The following is a 24,377-nucleotide window of genomic DNA, read 5'->3' on the forward strand; positions in this document are numbered from 1 at the left end:
GGCATTTGAGGCACCTTCACTTTTTTTTCAGGGGCAGGCAACAGCATGGCTGGGTTTTGTCACAGCTCAGTAAAGAGGAAAAGGAGAGGCAGATGCTGTAAGTGACATCTGAGCTCCCCTCATTCCATACGATGCAGAGAAGCTCCCTAATCCTGGCAAACCACAGATAACCAGGTTCCGTCATTTCCCTCCATTTTAAAAGTAAGAAGGTAAGTGTGCCAGTTTGAAACTGCCGAGGATCCCCAGAAAAGCCATGTCCTTTAATCCTGATTCAACATTGCTGGGTGGGAGATTCTGATTCAGTTGTTTCCATGGAGATGGGACCCCCAATTGTGGCTGGGACCTTTTGATGGGACGGTCTCCAAGGAGGTGTGTCTCCACCCAGTCAAGGGGGGGTTGCTTCCTCGAGCCCTTCAAGAGGGAACCATTTGGGAAAAGCTTCAGAGTGCACACAGCCAGAGACCTTTGGAGATGCAGATAAAAAAGGCCCCTGGGGAAGCCATTTGAAACGAGAAGCCAGGAGAGAAAACTAGCAGACATCGTCATGGGCCTTCCCAGCTGGCAGAGAAACCCCGAACATCCCTAGCCCTTCCTTGAGTGCACGTATCTTTTCCTGGATGCCTTAGTTTGGACATTTTTATGGCCTTAGAACTATAAACGTATAACTTAATAAAAGCCCTTTGCAAAAGCCAACCCGTTTCAGGTATTTTTGCATTTCTGCCCGCTTTAGCAAATGAAAACAGCAAGATTTGCAGAGTGTCTTAGTTCCCCGGGATTGCTGTAGCAAAGCCCCATTAACTGGGGATCCTCAGACAGCACAGATGTTTCTCCCTCACATCGTGCAGACCAGAAGTTCAAAATGAAGATATCTGTGGGTTTGGTTCCTTCTGGGGGCTCTAGGAGAGGCTCCTTCCTGTTCTTTTGCTTCTGGGGGCTCCTCGCTTTGTGGCTGCTTCACCCCAAACTCTGCCTTCCCATAATCTTCTCCTCTTCTTAAAGAGACACCCGTCTTACCGCATTATCCATCACCACCACTTCCAGCACAGCCTCCACTTAACTAACTACATCTGCAAAGACCCTCTTTCCAAATTAAAGGAGGTCACACCCTGAGGTTCTCGGTGGATGTGAACTTGGGGGGGCCACCATGCAGTCTGGTTTAGGGATGCTCATCGTCTCTCTGATGACACAGCCAGCAGGAAAGGGGGGCCAACTAAGTCTCCCCAAAAGGTGTAGCTATAGGAGATTGTTGTTATTTCCATTCTCGGCCCTCAACGTCTCCAGCGATTTACAACCAATCTGAGACCAATCAGTCCCTGTCCACCCCCGCTAGACACATTTTGCTCCTAGCTAAAAGTAGCTTTGCCCGAATTGTCAGAACTTGGCTCCTAAAACGTATTTCCACTTGTCAAGGACCACCTGGCTGAAGAGTATTTGGAAAGCTCGCCACTGCTCTGCAGGACAGCTCCAAAAGGAGATCCGACCACACTTTGATCAACAGCCGCACGATTGGAACAACCCGAGACCTCCTAGGGTTAGACATTTGTCTTTTTGGAAAGTCTCGCTGTCACGGCAGGGGCACCTACTATCCTCTGCAGTCTCATCCCTGCATTTCTTCCCCCCACTTTTTAGCCTGGAGAAGAAGGGGGAGATGGGTGTCATCTATTGCAAGACGCAGATCCCAAACCTTTCCTTCTAAACTTGTCTGGGGCTTGGGGACACAAGGTGATGCCTAGGAAAGTCCCTTTCGAGGCTGTGCAGTGGGAGCTCTTGACACAGGCGCTTCCTGGCCTGGAAACACGGGATGGTTCTTTTATAACCGCCGGCCCGAGAAGCCAGCCACTTCTGTCCCCTGCTCTTTAGCTGGAGCCACCACCTGTCACCTAGGAGACTCCAGCTGTCCTCAGATGGTGTCCCTTCTCTTGCATGGTCCATCTCCATTCCCTGTGGATTGCAGCAATTAGAGATTCTTTCCAGAACAAAAGGGTCTCCTTTCGAGACCACATAGGGCCTCCAATGCTCAACGAGAATAAAGTCTGAGCCTGTCTCCACACCAGTTCCCTTGGGGTTCCCCGATCTTGCTGCCCCATGCCTCTGAATGTGACATCCTCCCTCGCGGATATTGGCTTTTCCAGTTCCCCATTAGTTGTGTGGCTTTGGTGGCACCTTCTCAAAGATAGATCGGCTGCATATGAAGCCCGTGTCCTTATCCCAGAATCTGCAAATTCGTTACATCACATGGCAAAAGGAAACTTTGCAGATGGGATGACGTTAGGACTCCTGAGATGGGGGATTATCCCATGGTATTTGGGGGGATCCCCATGCAATCACAGGGGTCCTTTTAAGAGGAAGGCAGGAGGTCAGGCTTAGGCATGGAGATGGGAGGGTGAGGCAGAGGTTGGAGTGATGCTCTTTGGAAATGGAGGAAGGACCCCAAGCCAAAGAAGCTTCTAGAAGCAAGGAATGGATTCTCCCCTGGAGTCTCCAGAACAACCTTGCCCTGACACCTAGCTTCCAACCCACCAGATCTGTGTCAGACTTCGACTCCCAGACTGTAAGGTAACAAATGTGTGCTACCTCGAATGAGTGGGTTTGCACAATTTGTTATAGTGGCGAGAGGAACCTCATACATTCCATCTGCTGTTTCCCCTCCCTTACGTTTATCCCATTCCCGCCAACAGCCAACCTTTGCTCGTGGTGCTATTTCTTTTTTTCACTTGCATGGGTGATGTTTTGCCTCCAGTGTGAGCTCCAAACAGGCACGGTATCTACCTTTCACTCACGGTAGATACTCTCAGTGGGTCTTATGGAGTGGACCCACTACTACTGGTGTGACCTCGCACAGTGGAATTCCCAGGTTTCTTCTCCTCCTTTGTAGCCCAGGGATGAGTGCAGAATTTCCCTTCGTGGGTGGCAAGAAGGACTCAATAGCTCCCGTAAGAAATTCATGTCACCTGCTCCCAAGTTATTATCACAGAAGCATCTGCACGTCCTCTGACCAACTTTTGTGGGTTGAACTGTGTCTCCCCCCAAAAAGACATGTGGGAGTCCCAGCCCAGCACCTGCAAATGTGACCTTGCTTGGAGACCAGATCTTCGAGGATGGGATTCATTAAGATGAGGCCAAATTGGAGCAGGGTGGGATCTAATGCAATAGGCTAAGAGTCCTTACAAAGAGAGGGGAATTCGGTCGACACAGACAGACAGAAAGCAGCCAAAGGAAAGTCCTTTTCCTCACCTATTTGCTGTAGAGACACAAATAAATCGGAGAACTGGATTCCCATCTCCTGGCTGGTACCATTCACCAGAAAATAATTGTAGAATGAAAGTTTTGGGAGGTGGTCCATGTGACAGCCGACGTGCGTGCCTGAATCCTTTACATACCGGGGACACTCCGTCTCCTGTCCCCTGCAAGAGTCCAACGTTTTCAGAGAAGGATCAGGGCTCCCCCCCCACACACACCCCCCTTCCCTCTATTTCCCATGGCGTTTTATCTCAGCTCAGCACTTACCTTAAGTCTAGTATATAAAAATAATACTGGATGTCGCTTGGGGCCATGGGACCCCTTACCCAGGTGCAGTTCATGAGATGTGCGTTGTAGATAAAGCAGGAGAAGTTGCCTGCGGCCGTGCCTTCCTCTCCTTAGGAGCAGCAGAGACACAACCGTTGGTGCATGAGGTCAAGAGGGGCTCGATTCCATGCCGGTGGGATGGCAACGAGGGAGCAAAAGGCTTTTCCTACCTGAATTTTCATAGAACAGTTTTTCCACGAACGGTCTTTGATTGATATTTATTTCAACCATAAAACCAACTCCGTCTTGCAGAGGAAGCGGTGAGAAGGTGCACTGACAGGTTTTCTCCTTGGGCTGAAAAGTTGCAATTGCCCAGTGGATGACAGGTCAGTTTTCTGTTTTGTTCTGGGGTTTGCAGGGACCCCAGGAAGCCGCTTGTCCCCACTCGCTGAAACCTCTCTGTTGACGTCCTCCGTGGAAACACAGTTAAATGCTCATGTCCACGGGGACCGAGGGATCTCTCATTAAAATGAGGACTTACTTTCATGCCCCAGCTCTCCAGCAAGCTCCTGGGAGACCATGGCTTGGTCCTACGGAAATCCACTAACCCCCCATGGAGCCAACCGCAGGCGATTTTGTGCCTTTTCCCTCCCACAGGAGAAATATTTACATTGTTTCCAACCAGCCAACCTTGCTACCAATGTATCCATTTCATTTCCATTGCAAAGACAGAGCCAAGGATACTTTTTTTCCCTGAGTATTATGTTGAGTCTTTAACTGATCTTTGGGGATTTAAGCGAATAAAAGGCTGCAATGACAGGTGGGTGTTTTTTTTTTTTTCCTAAGTCACACCAGCCTGCAGGGATAACAGCATTTGAAATCCACTGTGGGGGGCTGAAGGCTGCTGTCCCCTGGAAAAATCAGGAACAGTGGGGACCCACCTGGGGTCTCCACACCAAGCCGTGCAGCCCCCTCCCCATCTCTGCCCTGCAATATTGCCAGCTCTCCCCATTTCCTTATCCTGGGGGGACGGGATGGGAGGGGAGGGAGCTAAATTTCCCCATCCAGCTGGGGTCCCACCCCCTCTGCAAATCCACCCCCTGTGGTTTCAGGCTCTGGCTGGGGGCTCCCCCATGGCCACGGACTCCCCAAAACCCTCCCTCTGCCCCTGCCAGGTTCCCTGGAGCCGTTCTATGTGCCAGGCTGGGCTGCAAACTGTAACCAGGTGAGGTCACCCGCCGCTGCCCAATTTAGTTCCCACCCAGCTGATGTTTTAAGTCACTTTATAATTCCTCTCTCTCTCTCTCTGTCCTCTGGGGCTCCCTGTCTCTCTTCTCTTTTTCTTTCTTGCTTGTCCACTCACGCCCCGTTCTCTCTTCCATGCTTCCTCTCCCATCCTCTTTCTTAAAGCCTGGCATGAGGCTGGATGAACCCCGATGCTTTTCCCCACTCCTTACCTCGCCTCCTTCCTCTGCAGACCCAGCTCATCTGCCGGCCACACCTGCCAGCCTCCCTCCCTCCCTTTCTTTAGGACATTCCCCACGGTGCTTCTCAGCCCCCGAGGGACCTGCTCCCTGGAGCACCCCTTGGGCCTGAGTCAGGGCTCCTAAATTTGCCCCCTGTCATGCCTGTGCTTGAAACTTGCCCTGGGGCTTTCCTGATGCACACTTCAAATAGTCTGGGAACTGGACATGCAAAGCCCATCTTACCTTCTTTGTAATCGGTCCCTTTTCTTTGTGAATCATTGAACATGCCACGTTGGTCACATTTTCTTTGCAGTCCCAAGATAATTCCATTTTCCTTGGGTCAAACTTCATGTTGAGAGTCAAGGCTGGCTGGCTGGTTGTAAAATCTGCACATGGGAGAGGGGGTGGGGGACTGGATTTACAAATTACGCATCTCCCGTCTCCACGTTGCCGGACCAACACATCCGAGCCTTCTAAATGAAGACGAGGGACTCTGTGGGAAACTCACTCTGGAGAGGCCAAATAGGCAAATGGACAATGGCCAGGGCACATAGGAAAATAACACTCTGACCCACCCACCATCTGCCACGCCAGTCCAGGAAGCTACCGTGCCATAGTGAGGACTACGTCCATAGCTGACCATTTCCCTCATGTCCATGCTTCCAACCAACCAGAGAAAACCAAATACCCGCCCCTAACCCATCCCATGGGCTGCCCCTTGTGGTAGATATTCAGGTGTCCACCTGGCCAGGTAATGACACCCCGTTGTTCTATTTCTGTGGACTTGAATCATCAGCATGTGAGCTTCCTCTATGGCTGATCAGCCAAGGACAGAGCCTTCCACAAAGAGTGAGGTTTAATGTAAGGCGCTGGAGAAGGAGAGAGGTCCGAAGAGAGCTTCACAGCTCAGCCCACCTCAGTTCGGCACTCGCAGCTCAGCCCAGATGTTTGGAGATACAGAAAGGAATCGCTCCAGGGAAAGCCATTGGAACCCAGAAGCCAAGCAAGGAGGCCATGGAGAACCTCAGATGAGAGCTAGCTGCCTCTTCTCTGAATGTTCTAAATTTGGAGCTAAACAAATCCCTTTATTTAAAGCTGATGCATCTCTGGCGTGCTGCATTCTGGCAGCTTTAGCCAATGAAAACACCCCACATCTAGAGAGCCCGTCTCTAGCCTCCCCACACCAACAGCCTCCTCTGAAATCTCACCTTTTCCCATTGTGAGCATCTCCTGCCCCCCAGCCTGCCTCTGGGTCCCTGCTCAATGCACTCCCTGCCTGATGAAAGCAAGCTTTGCATACAGAGCCTCTGCTTGTCCTCATTTGGGTGGGGGGTCTCTGTCTCTCTCTCCACTGCCCCATCACCTGTCCTGCAGGTGGCCCCTTTCTCCCTCCTGCCTGGGCTTCCTTGCCCGCTCCCCAGGGGGAATGCTTACCCTGCAATCACCCCCTCGCTCCCACATCTCCTGGCACTCCCACACTGTGCCTCCTCCTCATTCTAGGTCCCAGCCTGAGTTTCTTGATGCCCCACACTCCCTACTGCTTCCTGGAGGCCTCCCCTTCCTCAAAAGCACACAGCACTTCTGAGAAGAAACGCCACCTGGCCCCAAAGGTTCTAATGGCCTTGACTCCCCACCTGAGCCCATGGGTTCTGGGAAGAGCCCCTGCACCCTTGAGTTTATCCCGACTCGCAAAAACACCGTGAACGGCTTGCGCTGAGGCTCAGAGCAGAGTCACTGTGTCCCACATACAACATGCAAGAGGACAGTCACACTGCATCCTCTGGACACCTGATAGCTGACCAGTGAAGGGTCCCAAATGGTCTTGGTGTGAAGGAAGGGGAGACCACCAGACCCTCAGTTCCCCCTGTCCAGTTTCTCAGGGGGACAAAAATAGGGTGCTGTCAGTTCTGAAGGACACCTGGGCTGGGTTTCAGCCTCTGAGCTGCCCCTTGACGGCTGTGTGACTTCCACCCAGATACATAACTTCTCTGTTCCTTACTCTCCCTTGTCATCAAACAAAATATCATTGTGTCTACTCTAAAAGGCTGACAAAAGGCCTCAAAAGAAAAGCGCAGGCAAACAGTCATTTTGGGAATCCTGGCGAGGGATCCCTGAGAACACTTGGGGGGGGGGGCACAATGCTTTCCCTTTCGAGCCCTGCGAATGCTTGTGTGCAAAATTTCTTCACCTGGAAGACAGGTGAGTTCACCTTGGAGGAAATTGTCTCTCTCGAAATACTGCTCTCCACTGTGGCCCCCGATTCCCACTGCATCTAACAACGCCGATTTCCTAAACACCCCAGCAAATGTCTTACAGCCAAGTCGCTCACATCCCAAAACCCTGAGTCTATTCCTTCAAGGTTAATTGTGTTTTTCACCTTTTTTTCTGTCCTAAAGTTGAAGGATGGCCTGTTGACCTGTGTGTACCTGCAGGGCAGGGGTATTTTGTTGTCCCCACGTAGCTATTGTTGGGTCATTGCCTTTAGCACCTGCTGGTATTTTGAGGCCATTCACGATCTTTCAGGTGGTGCCAGATGCTTCACAGCGGGTGAAGAGGCAACATGAGTGCAGCCAAAATGCCACTTCTGGGCTTCCACTCCAGTTATACCTGCTCGCTGGGACACCTGGGGCAGGTCACCATGCCCCTGTGGCCCTGTCCCCTCCTCTGTAGTGTTTGGAGAGTGGGGGATGATTGTAAGATAACATGCCCAGAATCTGGCACGTGGTTCGTCCTTCTTCAGCCCTCATCCCCAGACCACCGGGCATTGTCTGCTCTCAGGGCAGCCCATCTGCACGCCTGGACCCCACTCAACCGGAGCAGTTCAAGACAGCTTCTCCCCATGGAGGCCATCTCGAACAGGCGGCTCCTCTGCTGCTGGAGAGGGAACCACAGGCCTCCTTGAGTCATCATTGACCTCAGGACTGACGGCTCCATGTTCTCACTCTCCCTCGAGCCTGAAATTCGGTTCCCCACAGGCAAAAGCTCCCCATTCCCTTCCCTGCTTTACTGCACTCCTGCCTCAGAGTCACCTCGCCCACCTGCCCAGCCCTGAGAGCTCACTTCCAGCCCTGAGACCTCATCCACCATCCCTGAGAGCTCAACCCCACCTCTGAGAGCTCACCCCCAGTCCTGAGAGCTCATCTACCAGTTCTGAGAGCTCAATCCAGCCCTGAGTTCTCATCTACCAGCCCTGAGACCTCACCCACAGCCCTGAGACTTCATCTACCAGCGCTGAGAGCTCACCCCCAGCTCTGACAGCTCACCCCCAGCCCTGAGACCTCAACCCCACCTCTTAGAGTTCACCCCCAATCCTGAGACCTCATCCACCAGCCCTGAGAGCTCACCCCCAGTCCTGAGAGCTCATCTACCAGTCCTGAGAGCTCACTCCAGCCCTGAGTTCTCATCTACCAGCCCTGAGACCTCACCCCCAGCCCTGAGACCTCATCTACTAGCCCTGAGAGCTTACCCCCAGCCCTGAGAACTCACCCCCAGCCCTGAGAGCTCACCCCCCAGACCCAGAGCTCATGTTCCCTAGCCCTGTCTGCTCAGCCTGTCTTCTCCAGCCTCCCCCACCCTCCAGCAAATTTGGGGGCTCCTTTCCCCACCCACTAGGAAGGCAAAACTTTTGCAATAACAACAGGGCTTAGTAGTGAGAAACACACCCAAACACACCCATGCACACTGTTCCATGTACAAACACACTCTAAACACACACGTGGTTGCACATGCACTCACACCCATGAGCACACAGGCTCCCACACCATGCAGCATTCCACCGCACAGCACATCTGACAATTCCCAGGCAGCTCTGCATGCCTGTAAGGAGAAGGCACACATCCTGCTTCCCCAGGAATGCCTCTCTCTGGCCTTTCTTAGGTTCCCACGCTCTGCTTGACCAGGTGGGTCTCGGGTGCGAGTCTCCTGACCAGGGCCCCAGGCAGACACTCACCTGGATCCTGCCACCTTCCCGCTAGCCCCGCCCCAGAGCCCTGGCCTCCCCTCTGCCCCGGGAGCTCCCAGCACAAGGAGTGGGCGAGGGGCTCCAGGGACCTATTCCCCGTGGGGAACCCCAGGAGGAGAAGCCCCATCCTGGCCAAGGGCACAGCTGGGTGTGAGGTGACCTCAGGCACCGCAGGCCCCAACCCGCAGCCCTGCCGAGCTGCCCGGGGGGAGTCAGTCCGAGCTGGAGAAGGGGAGCCCGTCCCCTCCAGTTGGTGGTATGAACGCAGATGCATCCTCATGCTGCACCCTCACACCGTCTCCAAGGAAAACCCTCCATGCCCTTTCGTCCAGGTTCTGGGCAGGCGAGCTGCCTCAGTGCCCGATGGAAACGAAAAGCCCCATGCAGAAAGCAGAAACCCTAATCTTCGCCCCACCAGCAGCCACATGTTCTTAGAGGAAATCACGGAGGCTCTGAGCCTCAGTGCCCTCGTCTGCAGAAAGGACTGACTTCACAGGGCAGGGGTTGGACCTACAGGAGGCAGGAAGCGTTACAGGTCAAATGAATTCGGGACCCGAGGGCAGTGCTGGCCGAATGTAAAATGGTGGGAAACCCTCTGATGGGTTCCTCAGAAAATTAAACAGATTTACCATCTGACCCTGGCAGTCCTTCTTCTAGGAATAGAACCAAAGAAACTGAAAGCAGGGACACAAACACATCCTGGTACTCCAAAGTCCATAGTGGCATTGCTCACAATTGTGAAAAGGTGGAAGCCACCCAGGTGTGGTGGTTTGGAGCTGTCCTGTCCCCAAGAAAATACCGTATTCTTTCACTCCATTCCTGGTGTGCATGGGGACTTGGGGTTAGGTTGTTTCCGTGCATTTGTGACCCACCCCTTTCAAGTTGGGTCTTACTGGACTCTTTTATGAGACGTTAGAGGACAGAAAAAGCCCTGAGAACTCAGAGAGAAAAGCCCTGGAGATGCTAAGAGAGAACCCACGGAAGGCAGAAGAGCCCCTGGAACCAGGAGCTGAAGCCACAGATTACAGTTTCATGGCATTAGAACTGTAAATTTGTAAACTAATAAATCCCCATTGCAAAAGCCAACCCATTTCTGGTATCTCACATTGAGGCAACGTTAGCAAACTGAATCACCGAGGGTCCATCAACCGATGATTGGATAAAGAAAATGTGGCTTGTCCATGCAAAGGAATATTATTCAACCATGAAAAAGGAATGAAGTGCTGATACCTGAGACGTCATGGACAGAGCTTGAAAAGAGTATGCTGCGGGAAAGAAGCCAGACACAAAATGTCATGAATTATTTGATACCGCTGTTTTGAAATGTCTAGAGTGGGGAAATAGAGACAAAAAGTAGAGTAGAAGTCTCAGGGATCCAGGGTGAAGAGGAGCAGAAGTTACTGCTGAATGGGCAGAGTTCTGTTTTGCATTGGAGAAGTTTTGGATGCAGACGGAGGTGATGGCTGTATGACATTGGGAAAATAACGCCACCGAGTTGTACCCTTAAAAATGCCGACAAAGGGAAATTCTATGTTGCATTACATAGCATAAGAAAAGGAGACATGAAAAGAGCAGGACATTAGATCCAGAGGCCTGGATGTGTTCCCAGCACCACGGCACCAGGAAAGGGTGAACGCTGTCCACATACTTACCTTGGGGGTTGTGAGTCAGGGGGTTTGCGGGGTCCAGCAGCACGGCCAGCAGCACAGCCATCACCACGGCACCCATGGGGCTGCCCACAGGACGGGCGGAGCTGGGGAGACAGAGAAGGTCTTAGGCACGGAGTTGGGGAAGTTGGGAACTCCCCCAGTTTCCCCAGGGGCACCGTCCAGGGCAACCCACGACACCCCCAGGGTGGCAGTCAGCTCAGAGACCCGACAAGCCCGTGGTCTGGACTCAGAAGCAGCACCAGGACTGAGGGTGTGTCCACTTCACAGGGCAGGTTGCTCGCATGCTTGGGGCACCTCCCTGGGCTCGGGGCTCCCTGAGACAGGGCAACTGAGAGGCCATGCTCCAGGGCCTCCCACCAAGCATTTGGGGGACCCTTCAGCCCTGACTCCCCAATACCTGTGCTCCAGATGCAGTCCACCTGTGCCAAGCATTTGGGGGATGCCTTGACCTGAATCCCCAATACTTGTGCTCCAGAGCCCACTGATGGGGTCCACCTGTGTCGAGCATTTGGGGAACCCCTTGGCCCTGAGTCCCCATCACTCATATACCAGAGTCCAAGTTGTCTGCTTTCTAATCAGAAAGCACACCCAGGCGGGGAGCTGAAGTGGACCCTTCCCAGGCAGGGAGAGTGAGCCTCCTTGGTGTGGAGTTGCAGGCAAGTGGCAAGATGTGCTGTGTACACAAAGATGGCTGGAGGGAAGGGGCAATGGGGGAGAGGAAGATAGAACCCTGAAATGTTATTTAACCCTGCTGTTGAAAGCAGCTCTCAGGTTGGAGCTACTTCCTCCCCAATGATCTGTTAATTCATGTATGCATCAAAGCCTGGAGCTCTGTCTCCCGCCCCCTCCCTTGCTCCCCGAGACACAAACAATCAGCAGACTCCTCTAAGTTCTCCTGGTACCTGCAGAGCAGTGGGTGAGAGGCAGATAAGCAGAGAAACTGGCAGGTAAACGTGTTGACAGACTGTGCAAACTGCTAAAAGGAAAACAAATGATGCTAGGTGCAAAAATTAACTCGGCGGGAGCAAAGAACTAAATGTAAGAGCACAACCATACAATGATTAGAAGAAATCTTACGCATAACTCTCTGTGACTTTGAGTTAGGCAGCGATTCCTTTTTAGGGATGACAGAAAAGTACAAGTACCAGAAGAAAAAATATGTAAATGGGATGTCATCAAAATGGAAAACTTTTATGCTTCAGAGAGAACAGCACCGGAAAAGCAAAAAAGACAACCTAAATATTTGCATAAAGAATAAAATAAAAATTGCATAAAATATTTGACACAAAAAGAAGCAACCCAAATGCCCATCCACAGATGAGGGGATAAACAAGAAAGGTCCTACGCACACACCGGAATATTATTTGACCGTAAAAAGGAATGAATTACAGATACATGCAATAAAAAGAATGAATCTTGAAAACTATGCTAAACGAAAGACACCAGACACAAAAGGACATGTATTGGGGGATTCCATTTTTGCAAAACATCCGAAATAGGCACATCTGTAGAAATAGAAAGTAGATCAGAATTTGCTGTGCGTTTGGACGAGGAGAAATGAGGGTTTGGGAACTGGTGGCTAAGAGCACAGCATTTATTATTGATGACAATGCTCAAAATGGACTCTGGTGATGGCTGGAGAATTCTGAAAATACCTAACACCACTGAATCGAACCCTTTAAGTGCGTGAAATGTATGGTGTGAGAATGGGAATTCTATCTCAATAAAAACATAGAATATCTCAATAAAAAGCCCCACAAAAAGAGGATGAATCGTGGGGGTCCAGCTGAGCCCAGCAGAGGGAACTGGCCACACAGAGCTGGAGGGGACGGGGCGGGGGACGGGATGTCCCGGGGATGGAAGGACAGAAAGGGCTTTGTGTGCAGAGCACCCAGCAGGTGCCAGGACCAGGGGTAGTTGGGGGAGCGTCTGGCTGGGACGATGACAGGCACACACCACGCCCGGATTCTTGGGAAGACACTGAAGAATTTGGGGCAGCTGTGGGGTGAAGCCCCATCATTTGCGGGCCTCTTTCTAGCTGCTTCTTCTATCATCATCTCCGACAGCTCGAGGATCTGGGAGAGCAAAGACCAGGCTTTGTAGGTTTTTCCCCCCTCCCGGCATTGTATGAGTCTCTTGTGGCTGCTACAACCAATTCCCACAAACCTGGGGGCTTAAAACCATGCACATTCATTGTGTGACAGATGGTGGAGGCCAGAAGCTTGAAATGGGTCTTGCTGGGCGAAAAATTGAGATGTGGGCAGAGCCATGCTCTTACCTCGAAGCTCCCGGGGAGAACCCACTTCTCTGCCTTTTCCAGCTCTAGAGGCCACCTGCATTCCTTGGTACCTGACTCCCTCTTCCATCTCTAGAGTCAGCAAGGAAGCATCTTCTCTTGGACTGAGACCTCTGCTGCGGCCGCCCCTTGTCCTTCTCTGATCTTGGCCCTCCTGTCCCTCTCTTATGATGGCATGGATTCACCCCTGAACAATCCAGGATACTCGCTTCATCCCTTTGCCACATAAGGTCACTTACTCCCAGGGAGCAGGGATAGGACATGGGTATCTTTGGGGACGAAGAGTTAGCCAGCCGCAAGCACCAAAATCGATGGCTCTGGCGCTCCCAGCACAGTCCCTGCTCCGCAGGCATTTTCCGGACAAATGAAAGGACGTGCCGAGAAGGACTGGGCAGGGTTGCATGGGGATGGGGGGCTGGAGTGTGAGCCAGCACGAGGTCGCTCGGACCTTGGAGCCAGGGAAGCATCTTTCCCTCTCCGGCTGAGTCTGTGGCTGCCGCGGAGGCATGTGTTCTCCTCTTGAGCCCAAGGTTCATCCAACGGTGGACGTGGCAGTGCCATAGAGCCCTTGGGCTGACCCCTTGCACCCCAGGCCCTGCCCGTGGCCCTAGAAACCAGGAACCATCTGGGACCTCTAGCCCTCCCCACTTCCCTCCCTTCCTCCCTCCTTTTGTCCTTTCTTCTTTTCTTCTTCATGCTTCCTTCCTTTCTCACACCTTCCGTCCTTCCATCCTTCCTTCCTTCCCTTGAGTTCAGCAGGTCAGAAGGGTTCAGGACAGAAGCCAGGTGTTCTATTCGGGTGAAGCAGCACCCAGCAGAGAACACCTGACCCCCACCTTGCCCCCTGCCTTCTCTCTGCACGCCTTCCCGTCCTGTCTGCAGAGACAGTCTGGCTGCCCCTGCACCTGCCATCTCTCCCTCCTCCACCCCACTCACGTGCCCTCCAGGGGCTGCAGGAGGGCGGGGCCTCGCTGGGGGCGTGGCTATAGATGGTCATGGCATAGAGGGGGCGTGTCTGCACAGCTGAGGATTGTGGGGGCGGGGCTTCAGGAGGGCGGGGGCTCGTGGGGGCGTGGCTGTGGAGGGGCGTGGCTTCAGGGGGCGGAATTGCAGAGGGCGTGGCTGCACAGCTGAGTGATTGTGGGAGCGGGGCTTCAGGAGGGCGGGGGCTCGTGGAGGGGCGTGGCTTCAGGGGCGGAATTGCAGGGGGCGTGGCTGCACAGGGACCCGGCTTCAGGGGCGTGGTTGTAAAGGGGCGTGGCTTCGGGCGGGCGTGGCTTCTGGGGGCGGGGCTGCAGAGGCCGGGAGCTGCCCGAGGCGCTGACCTTGGCGACTTTCGTTTAGGGTGAGCAGTGCAGCTGCAAGGCTCAGCTCCCTCGGGCCCCCGGCGTCTTGGCCACGCCCCTCACCTCCTGCAACCCATGCCTCCTGGTATCCTTGGTAACGGGCTCGCCCCCTCGTATCCCTGATAACGGGAACCGTCCCCTGGCTCCTGGGCAATGGACACGCCCCACTTGGCTGCCCGCCCAGGATCGGCGCTGTCGCGGCCCCGCCTGCTGCAGGACAGTCCGGCCCCAGCGCCTCTACCACCCCGCGCCAGCGTCTCGGGAATCCCCGCCTTCCTCTGCGCGCAAAGCCCTGCGGCGCACTGCGGACCTGCTGCCCACTGCGGACCTGCTGCCCTCTCCCTCCCTCCCTCCAGGGACCCTCGGACTCAGGGGTTCGGCGCTGGGCAGGTGGGAGAAGGTATCCCCTGTGCTGCTCGCGGGTCAGCGGACAGCCTCCGCCTGCCGTGGGAGGGACTTGCTTCACCCCGCAGATGGACCGCTCCACCCCGGTCACTGCCCACTTGCTCAAGCCCCTGGAAAATGTCTGCCTGGTATATTCGAATCGTCATTCGAAACCTTGATAAAGGATTAGGGTGAGGCAAGCGAGGCACTAAATTCAAGGTAGCTCTAAAAACCTCAGGCACCTGCGTAAATATTTTATGCCATTTTAAAAAATCAAAGGTGGAAAATAGCAATCCTTGAAGCAAAGACTCTGCCTGGGCTTCTTTCTTCCTTAAATGCTGCACCTGAGGTGGGTAGGCTCTCCTTAGGGGATACCATTCCCATTTCTCAGATGCCAAAACTAAGCCAGAGAGGCCACAGAGGGGGGGCCCCGCCCTGGCGAGGGGTGGATGTCCAGGGCTTACCGGGCCGCCGGGCCCAGAGAGGTATTGCAGAGACCTCCGATGAGTGTCCCTCTGCCTTGTCCTTCTAACAGGAATGAGTTTAATTTGCTTTTCATTGAACTGCTGTTGGATTTGCTCTCTCCCCGCTGAGCATTTGCTGGTCTCGGGTTCGCGAGTCCATCCAGGCGCCAGCTGAAAAGGCTGAGCCTTTAGAAAAGCCACTTTTTGTGCCTCTGTGGGAGACCTACATTTTGAGCTTTGTGATGCAAAGTTCTCCTGATGGGCTCTTTCCTTCAGCTCCAGGTAAGCCGGAACCCTTGGATTCAGGGACAAAACACTCAATATTCTGGTCTAGCTCGGCCCGTGGTCCTGAGCCAGTCCCTTAAACAATCTGTGCCTCAGTTTCCCAATTTGAGAAACGGGGGTTCCGACACGCCTTTACGCGCCTGCTGCTGCTTCCTTTTACACTTTGATCCGGCTTTTTCAACATCCGCCTCCTCAGCCGCCTACCCGGTTTGCCTTCTTCTTTTCGTTTTCAGCCAGTTTGGGTTTTCTTTCCCCTTTACGGGGACTTCTCCCCTTAGCTCCGCCTCTAAATAGAATAGACGGGCTTTCGGATCGACAACCAGCTGGCGTGCAGGAGCTCAGCCTGCAAACTTCCTCCAGTCACAGCAATGGAACCAGGAAAGAAGGGCCCAGAAATGAGCTCGCTCCGTGTACCACCCCGGCTTCTCAAATCTAACCTGGGCAGGCGTCACTTGGGCATGTCCTTCAAACGCAGGCTCCGACTCCAGCCGATCTGGCAACGAACAGAAGCTTCCTTTCTCATGAGCTCGGTTCCAGCTGCTGCTGCTGGCTCCAGGGTCACTTATTTTTCTTCCTTTTCAAATTATTTGTTTTTATTGATATATATTATATATTCACATGTTGTACAATATACAACGTGTGCAATCAATATCATATAGCTCTGCATTCATCGCCTCAATCAATATTTTTTTCTTTTTTTGTGAAAAATAAAATATATGCAGAAAAACAATACATTTGCATTGCCCTCCCCCCTATGTGGGACATGACATCCAGGGGTGAGAGTCTCCCTGGAGACGTGGGAGATGACTCCCACGGATGAGTCCAGACCTGGCACCGTGGGATTTCAGAGTTTGGTATGGGTGACAATTCCACAATTTTAGGTATTTATTTCTAGCTGCTGTACGGTATTGGAGAGTAAAAGAATTATCCATATAATGGTTCAGCACTCATACTCGTTTGTTAAACCTGACCTTCTCTGTATAACTCTACCATCCTCTTTGATCTTTCTCCCAATCTTTAGGGGTATTTGGACTATGCCCATTCTAACTTTTTCATGTTAAAAGGGGCTGTCAATAATATGGGGTAAGGAGATGGAACTAGCTGATGTTCTGGAGAGGCTGGACTCTCTGCATTTCAGGACTTATCTGGACCAGGGACCCATCTGGAGGTTGTAGGTTTCTGGAAAGTTACCCTAGTGCATGGAACCCTTGTGGAATCTCATATATTGCCCTAGGTGTTCTTTGGGATTGGCTGGAATGGTCTTGGTTGGGGGTTGGCAGGTTATGCTAGGTAGCAAGGTCTACCTGAAGCTTGTGTAAGAGCAACCTCCAGAGTAGCTTCTCAACTCTATTTGAACTCTTTCTGTCACTGATACCTTATTTGTTACACTTCTTTCCCCCCTTTTGGTCAAGATGGAATTGTTGATCCCACGGTGCCAGGTCTGGATTCATCCTAAGGAGTCCTCTCCCATGTCGCCAGGGAGACTTTCACCCCTGGATGTCATGTCCCACGTAGGGGGGAGGGCAATAATTTCACTTGCAGAGTTGGGCTTAGAGAGACTGAGGCCACATCTGAGCAACAACAGAGATCCTCCAGAAGTAACACTTAGGCATGCCTATAGGTAGGCTAAGGTTCTCTGCTACCTACATAAACTTCACAAGAGTAAGCCTCATGATCAAGGACATGGCCTATTGATTTGGGTGTCCCGAATATTTGTCCCTAAAGTTTGTCAGGGATTTTTCTGGTGGTAAAGTTTAATACTTCCATATTTTCCCCCCATCCCTCAAGGGACTTTGCCAATACTTCTTGATTACCTGCTTAACATACTCTGGGATGTATCCAGGCATTACTTTAAGCTATACAGGATTAAGTCTCTCCTTTTTTATTCTGGGCTCCCTGTATTTATGTTTGAATTGTTTAAATGATCTTTCCAGACAGGTTGAGTTAGATTATGTGCTACAGAAAATTTATGTTCTGGACAAAATAAAACTTTCTTCCTTTGGTCTCAAAGAGTAGGTGAAGTTCTAAAATACAATGTTGTCCTTACTCCTATATTCTGAATTACCTTAGTCCCAACCTGATCACCTTTTTCTTATCTCTAAAAACCAGGTTATACATATATAAAACAACATTCCCAAATCCAGAAGTATGTAAACCCTTTCATTCGCCAATCTACTTCTCAGTCAGTGCATCCTTCAGCCACCTGCGTTCAAAGCCCACCGTCCATCCACACTCTCAATTTTAGATAATTTCCTTGTTCCCAAAGGAAAGATAACCAATAAACACACGCTCACCAAATAGAAAATCCAAACCTCCCTTTAACTCTTGTCCCTCCCCCAGTTATTTATCCCTGGTATTGCTGTGTACTGCTGATGCTTTCCTGTTAAACATGGCCCATAGCAGGCAACAGGAGTTGACCCCTAAACCCCAGGGCCACTTTTTTAAAAAAATATTTTTATTGAGAAACCCTTATACACATATATTCCAGACATGGTATACAATCTATGCTTCACAATATCATCACATGGTTGTATATTCATCACCGTGATCATTTTTTAGAACATTTGCATCACTCCAGTAAAAGAAATGAAAAGAAAAAAGAAAAAACCTCATACATCCCTTCCCCCTTCCCCCTGCCTCTCATTGATCACTAGTATTTCTGTCTACCCAATGTTTTCTAACCTTTGTACCCCCTATTATTTACTTATGTTTTTATCCATTTTTTTTTACTCATCAGAGGTTTTCACAATCACAAGTCATACTGTAAAAGCTATATCATTATACAATCATCTTCAAGAAACATGGCTACTGGAACACAGCTCTACAGTTTCAGGCACTTCCCTCCAGCCTCTCCATTACATCATCAACTAAAAACAGATATCTATATAATATTGAAGAATAATCTCCAGGACAACCTCTTGACTCTGTTTGAAATCTCTCAGCCACTGACGCTTTGTCTCATTTTTCTCTTTCCCCTTTTGGACAAGAAGGTTTTCTCAATCCCTTGATGCTGGGTCCCAGCTCATCCCAGACTTTCTGTCCCACGTTACCAGGGAGGTTTACACCCCTGGGGGTCATATCTCACGTAGAGGGGAGGGCAGTGAGGGCAGCAGGGCACCTGCTGATTTGGCTTAGAGAGAGAGGTCCCATCTGAGCAACAAAAGAGGTTTTCTGGGGGTGACCCTTAGGCCTAATTTTAAGTAGACTTGACCTATCCTTTGCAGGAATAAGTGTCGTAGGGGCAAACCCCAAGATCGAGGGCTTAGCCTGTTGATTTGGCTGTCTCCACCGCTTGTGAGAATACCAGAAATTCTCCAAATGCAGAAGTTAACTATTTCCTCCTTTCTCCCCATTTCACCAAGGCGAGTTCACAAACACTTCTTTATTTGCTGCCCAGATGACTCTGGAATTTATCAGGGTATCAAACTAACCTGGACAAACCAACAAGATCTCACACTCTAGTGAAGATCCCGGGTACTTATGGTGTCCAACCAAACTGACACACAAGTTAAATTAGGAAGTGTGCTACCCAAAATATAAATTCTGCACCCAATAAACATCTCTCCCTTTGATCTCACCCAGAGGTTGAAGTTGCGAAATATAGTTGATATCATCCTTTACCCCGTGTTCTGATTTACCTTAATCTTATCCAGATCAGCTTCACTCATATTTCGACTCAAAATCTGATCCAAGACCACGTTTAAAGGGCTTGGATTTGGAGCCAAACGGATTTGTCAGGGCACCGGACAAAGGTTAAGGGAATACCCCATGTCCCCAAGCCCCTGCAGCCCTGGGTGGGCTCCACACTGCAGGTGCCGGCTGGGGACTCTGGATTAAGCAGGTGTCAGGAAAACGTGCGTCCAGGACCTGCTTTTGAACACGTGTGAGCAGACTTCAAATAGGATTCACATCCTTAAGGCATCTTCTTGCATTGCCGAAAAGGATGCTAACCTCCTGTCCTCACCATGCAGCCTCAGCTGGGGCCTCAGAGATTCCCACCACCCCACCCCAGTCCTTCCCAACAGCCTCCTGGGGGCTCAGGTGCCACCCGCGAGTAAGAAATGCTCGACGGTAACCCGACAAGGTCCTACAGCGCGAAACAAAAGGGAAAAGGGCTTACCCCCGGGAGCTGGTACTTTCCTCCTTCAGTCTGCTCTCCTTGCGTCTGTGTGCCGAGCTCCCATGAAGCTGTCTTCCTCGTCACAGCACGAAGAACTGATTGCAGGGGAATGCTGTCAGAAGTTCCTTCTCCTTCCCGCTCCCCCTCCCCCTTGTGCTTCCTCATTCAGAAGGCATTGGGTCACCAGTGAGCTTACCAGCTCCCGGCACAGTCCCACCCACTGGACCAGCCCGGGGGGGGGGGGGGAGGCACAGACTACCCTTTGCACACCTGAGCACAGGCACGTACACATGCCTTGAAGCCCACTTCAGGTGGGTTTTTGACGTGCTGGGAACTTGCCTCCGTGCAGAAATATTCGTGCTCGCTAAGTCCAGCGCCGTGACGCATGGAGGCTGTGCATGCCGGGGGCCGGGGCGCGTTGGCTCGTCTCGGGTGCATGCCTTGCCCGAGTCCAGTTTCATCCGACTCCTCAGACATTTTCCGAGCTCCCCCCCCCAGATTTGTCATCCACTGGAGGGGCAGGAGCCGGTTCACAGGTCATCGGGGACAGGGCTGAGCAGAAGAGCCCTGGAGGGGTCCCACACCTGGGGACAGGTGAGGGTGGCCTTTCAAAAAGAGGCAACGTTGTGTCCCGAGCTCGGCAGAGGCTGTGCTGACCCTCGTGCGGGATGAGGGGAAGGGGCTGGTGCTCGTAGGTGTGCAGGCATTACTCTGAGAAGGGTGGCCCGGCTCAGAGCTGGAGGAAGTTCGGCATGGCAGGCTCTGGACTGTTGCACAAGCTCAGTGACTGTGAATGTGGGGCCACCGGTTTGTGCAAGCAGCTGACGTGAGATGCTACATGAACGAGCATGGCGGGTGGCAGGGGGGAAGCCGAGGGGCTGAAGGGGCCTGTTTGGGACAAAGCTACTGAGGGCAGCGAGCTCAGGGCAGAGCTGGACACCAGGTGAGGTGGCCACGCCTGCATTCCCTGAGCTTCAGGGCTTAGAAGGTGCCGGACGTTCAGAATCAGGAGGGGTGCACAGGGGGCCGGTGGGGAGAGGAGACGCCATGTTTGGTCATTGGAAATGGCGGCCAGAGTCGAAGCAGGGGGTTGGGTAAACGAGCTCTGCCACTCCACCTTGAGTTTAGGGACTTCCCACATGAGGACGCCATTGGGTCTCTGCAGCGTGAGAAATGCCGGGACACACCTGTAATAAAGGGTTCAGGAGAGCTGCATGCTTCAGAGAAAGGTCTGCCCTGAAGGTCACCTCTGAGTCCTGGAATCTCCTGCCTTGGGGACTCCCAACAGTCTCTCCTGGCCACGGGCTGCAGGGTGGGGTTCCTGGGCCCCAGTAGGGGCTGGAGATGAGGGTCAGCTGTGCAGGGGGCAGCCACGCCATATGTCATTGCTGGGAGAACAAAACTCTGTCCGCCTGACCCCATTGGGAGAGGACAGTGACCTGACACAGCTACCTGTCTGACCCCCAGTAAAATCCCCGGGCACCTGGGGGCTTTCCAGCTGAGGACACCCCATGCATACCGTCACATGGCATTGCTGGGAGAACAAAACTCTGTCCGCCTGACCCCACTGGGAGAGGAGAGTGACACTCACGCCCGATCACTCCCAGACCTGTCCACCACGTCTGGTGTCTCTTTTTACTGCAATAAATCATAACCATGAGACTATCAGCTTTTCTGAATTCTGAGTCTTTCTAGCCAAATTGGGGGTGGTCCTGGGACCCCCACACAGCACCCATTTACGTTACCCCAGGCCACCGTGTTCAGAGAAAAGTCCCACGGGGCATGCTTGATCACTGACCTTTGCAGTGCACGGCCTTGAGACACTTCCTGGGGCCCCTCGTTTCTATCTCCTATTCAGCTGCCTTTTCCCTGGGGGTTGTCACATCTTTTTGGAGCCCCCATCAGGGAATGCACAAGGCGAAAGGAAAGTCAAACAGAACCCCTCTTCCCGGGAAGAGAAGGGGGTCCCGGCACGGGGAGAGGAGCTATGCTGTCCATGACGGTCAGCCACTGGTCTTGGGACCCTGTAACTTTCAGAAATCACCCTCTGTCTTCTCTTTCCTACTTCCCGTATTTGGAACTTGGCTTTTTTTTTTTTTTTTTTTTAGTGAAAATAACACATTTTCAGCCTTTGTTATAGGTCATAATTCTGAGAACTTAAAATGTGGATGTAGCTGGAGACACCTCTGTCTTCCAGGAACCCGTGATGGGGGAAAGGTCAACTCTTGCCCACAGCTCCAACTTTCCTCCCGATTGACATTCCAGCTGTGGGGGCTTGGGGATGGAATGCCACCTGGGCAGTGCTCAGGGGTCCATCCCCGTGGCCGGTATGGCCGCATGACTGACGTTTGCTGGGAAGTACACAGGGAAGCAGTCTTGGAGCTTACTGGCTGGGCTGCCTGCCTCAGAGCCTCCTCTCCCGGTATGGAAAAGACTCAGGAAGAGACCTCGTGCCCCCTAAATAGTCTGCTCCCCTAGAAAAGAATGACAATGGTCTCCCAAAACAGACTTTTTAAAACCTCTGTTCATGGATCCTTGCAGGATGAATTCATCAGTCAAGTATCAGGACCACAGGCTCATAAGCATTTTCTCTGCCCTCTGGGAACCTGGTCCCAGGTAAGAAACACGCAGTCAGGGAGCAGTTGGGAAGGGCAGTCACTTGTAATGGTCAGGGAACCTCTGAGCCAAAGCCAGGGCCAGAGAGGCCCCAGCTGCCTTAAATAAACTGGCACCCAAGGTGATGGGTTGCAGGCACAGCTCGATCAAGGAGCTGCCTCTTTATTGCTTTGGAACTCCATAGCCCCGACCTTCTCTGGGCACCCTCAGGCTGACTCCTTCTGGAGGTGAGACAGATTCCAGCAGTCCTCGAGATCTCAGGTTCCCTCGGGCAGAGAAGAGCAGAGAGGGGATGTATTAGGTTTCTGGGGCTGCAGAAACAAAATAGCCCAAACTGGGTAGCTTCAAACAGAAATCTGCCTGAAGGTGTGGGCAGGGCCGTGTGTTTCCTCTGAAATCTGCAGGGGAGAATCCTCTCTCGCCTCTTGCAGTTTCTGGGGTTTTCTGGGCATCCTTGACTTGTGGCCGAAGCCTTTCAGTCTCTGCCTCTATTTTCACATCCTCTTCTCCTCATGCCTGCGTCTGGTTCCTAATACCCCTCTTTTCTTCAGGACCCCAGTTATTGTAAATGGAAACCCATCTTCATTCTGTCTGAACTCCTTCTGACTAATCCCATCCTATTTCAAACAGGGTCTCATTCACAGGACTGGGGATCAGGCCTATAATGTGTCTTTTCTGGGGGAGCACAGTCCAGCCCATGACAGGCGGTGTCTCCTATGACTGTGGCTTAGCAGGGGAGGGCATGGAGTTGGCACCAGAGGTTTACAGTAGCAAGCAGGGTGGTCTCCCCCTCTCAGCCCACCTCCCAGACTGACCACAGAGAGCCAGAAAGCAAGCATGTATGAGGATCAGGGAGGAGGCAAAATATGGGGGTAAACGGGAGGGTCCCCAAAACTTGATGTGCATTGGGTTCCTGAGGGATCGTGTGTGCAGATTTGGGCTCAGTAGGCCTGAATTCTGGGTCCTGACAAGCCCCCAGCTGACACCAACGGAGCAGATGCTGGGACCAGACTCATGCTGCAGAAGCTGCCGGTGAGGGGCTTCTCTCAAGGTCCAGTGAGAAAGAAGCCACAGATGTCCGGGGCAGTGCTGGGGGTAGGTGGGGATAAGAGGAGGGACGCGACAGGAGCTGCCAGAGCTGCTAAGGAGAGCTGTTTTGGGGACTTCCTTTCTCGGTGCACTTAAGGGATGAGACAGAAGAACCAAGAGGGCCCAGGATCCAGGCTGGGTGTGAATGGGGCCTCATGAGTCCAGAGAGACTGTGGGTTGCAAGGTGTATTAGGTATTAGCCCTGCGTGTGCAGAGTTTAGGCTGCTGGGGGCTGTAGAGTGAATGGTCTAGTGGGGTCTGTGCAACGAGGAGAATAGCAGGAGAGTGGCAAGACAGCACCGCTAAGGGAGCTGAACGGAGAAAAGCACGGCAGAGGCTGGGAATGGGATACTCAGCGCAGAGGGAGAAAAGGCAGAGAGGATGGAGAGCCCAGTGTCTTGGAATGCAGGGGAAAAAAGCAAATCCAAGCATGTGTGGAAAACAAGTGTCCACTCAAAACTGTGTGTACAAAGAGGTTGTGTTAGTTAGATTCAGTTGTCAACTTGGCCAGGTGAGCATACCTAGTTCTGTTGCTGCGGACACAAGCCAATGGTACGTGAACCTCATCTGTTGCTAATTACATCTGCAGTCGGCTAGGAGGCGTGTCTGCTGCAATGAGTGATGTTTGAATTAATTGGCTGGTGCTTAAATGAGAGAACCAATGTAGCACAGCCAAGCAGCTCGGCATTTCTCATCTCAGCACTTGTAGCTCAGCCCAGGCCTTTGGAGATGCAGAAAGAAGTCATCCCAGGGAAAGTGGTTGGAACCCAGGGGCCTGGAGAGAAAACCAGCAGAGACCATCCTGTGCCTTCCATGTAAGAAAGAACCTCAGTGGAAAGTTACCTGCCTTTCCTCTGAAGAACTATCAAAATAAATTCTCTTTTATTAAAAGCCAATCCGTCTCTGGTGTGTTGCATTCTGGCAGCTAGCAAACTAGAACAGAGGTGCATCTCAGATTTATTCGCAACGACCAAAAGAGGGACAAAAGCCAAATGTCTATCCACTGATGAACAGAGCTCTAGTTTCCCAGCTGCTGGAATGCAACATACCAGAAATGGAACAGCTTTTGGAAAAGGGGAATGTATTAAGTTGCACATTTGCAGTTCTAAGGCCGTGAAAAGTGTCCACATTAAAGAAAGGCTATAGAAATGTCCAATCCAAGGCATCCAGGGT

General features: G+C 52.1%; 1 protein-coding gene across 2 annotated transcripts in view; it reads right to left on the reverse strand.

The window, feature by feature from the left end:
* CSF2RA (colony stimulating factor 2 receptor subunit alpha) overlaps positions 1-19,594 on the reverse strand; it is a 28,572-nt gene extending 8,978 nt beyond the window's left edge. For both annotated transcript variants that reach the window (XM_077146049.1, XM_077146048.1), the window contains exons 1-6: positions 19,500-19,594; positions 10,587-10,687; positions 5,217-5,359; positions 3,738-3,861; positions 3,508-3,637; positions 3,235-3,404 (exon numbers count right to left, since the gene is read on the reverse strand). In XM_077146049.1, coding sequence (XP_077002164.1) covers positions 3,235-3,404; positions 3,508-3,637; positions 3,738-3,861; positions 5,217-5,359; positions 10,587-10,662 — 643 coding nt within the window. In that variant the 5' untranslated portion in view covers positions 10,663-10,687; positions 19,500-19,594. The remainder of the gene's footprint in view (positions 1-3,234; positions 3,405-3,507; positions 3,638-3,737; positions 3,862-5,216; positions 5,360-10,586; positions 10,688-19,499) is intronic.
* Between the last annotated feature and the right edge of the window lie 4,783 nt (positions 19,595-24,377).

The sequence above is a fragment of the Tamandua tetradactyla genome, chromosome X, assembly GCF_023851605.1.
Source record: "Tamandua tetradactyla isolate mTamTet1 chromosome X, mTamTet1.pri, whole genome shotgun sequence".
Classification (NCBI taxonomy): domain Eukaryota; kingdom Metazoa; phylum Chordata; class Mammalia; order Pilosa; family Myrmecophagidae; genus Tamandua; species Tamandua tetradactyla.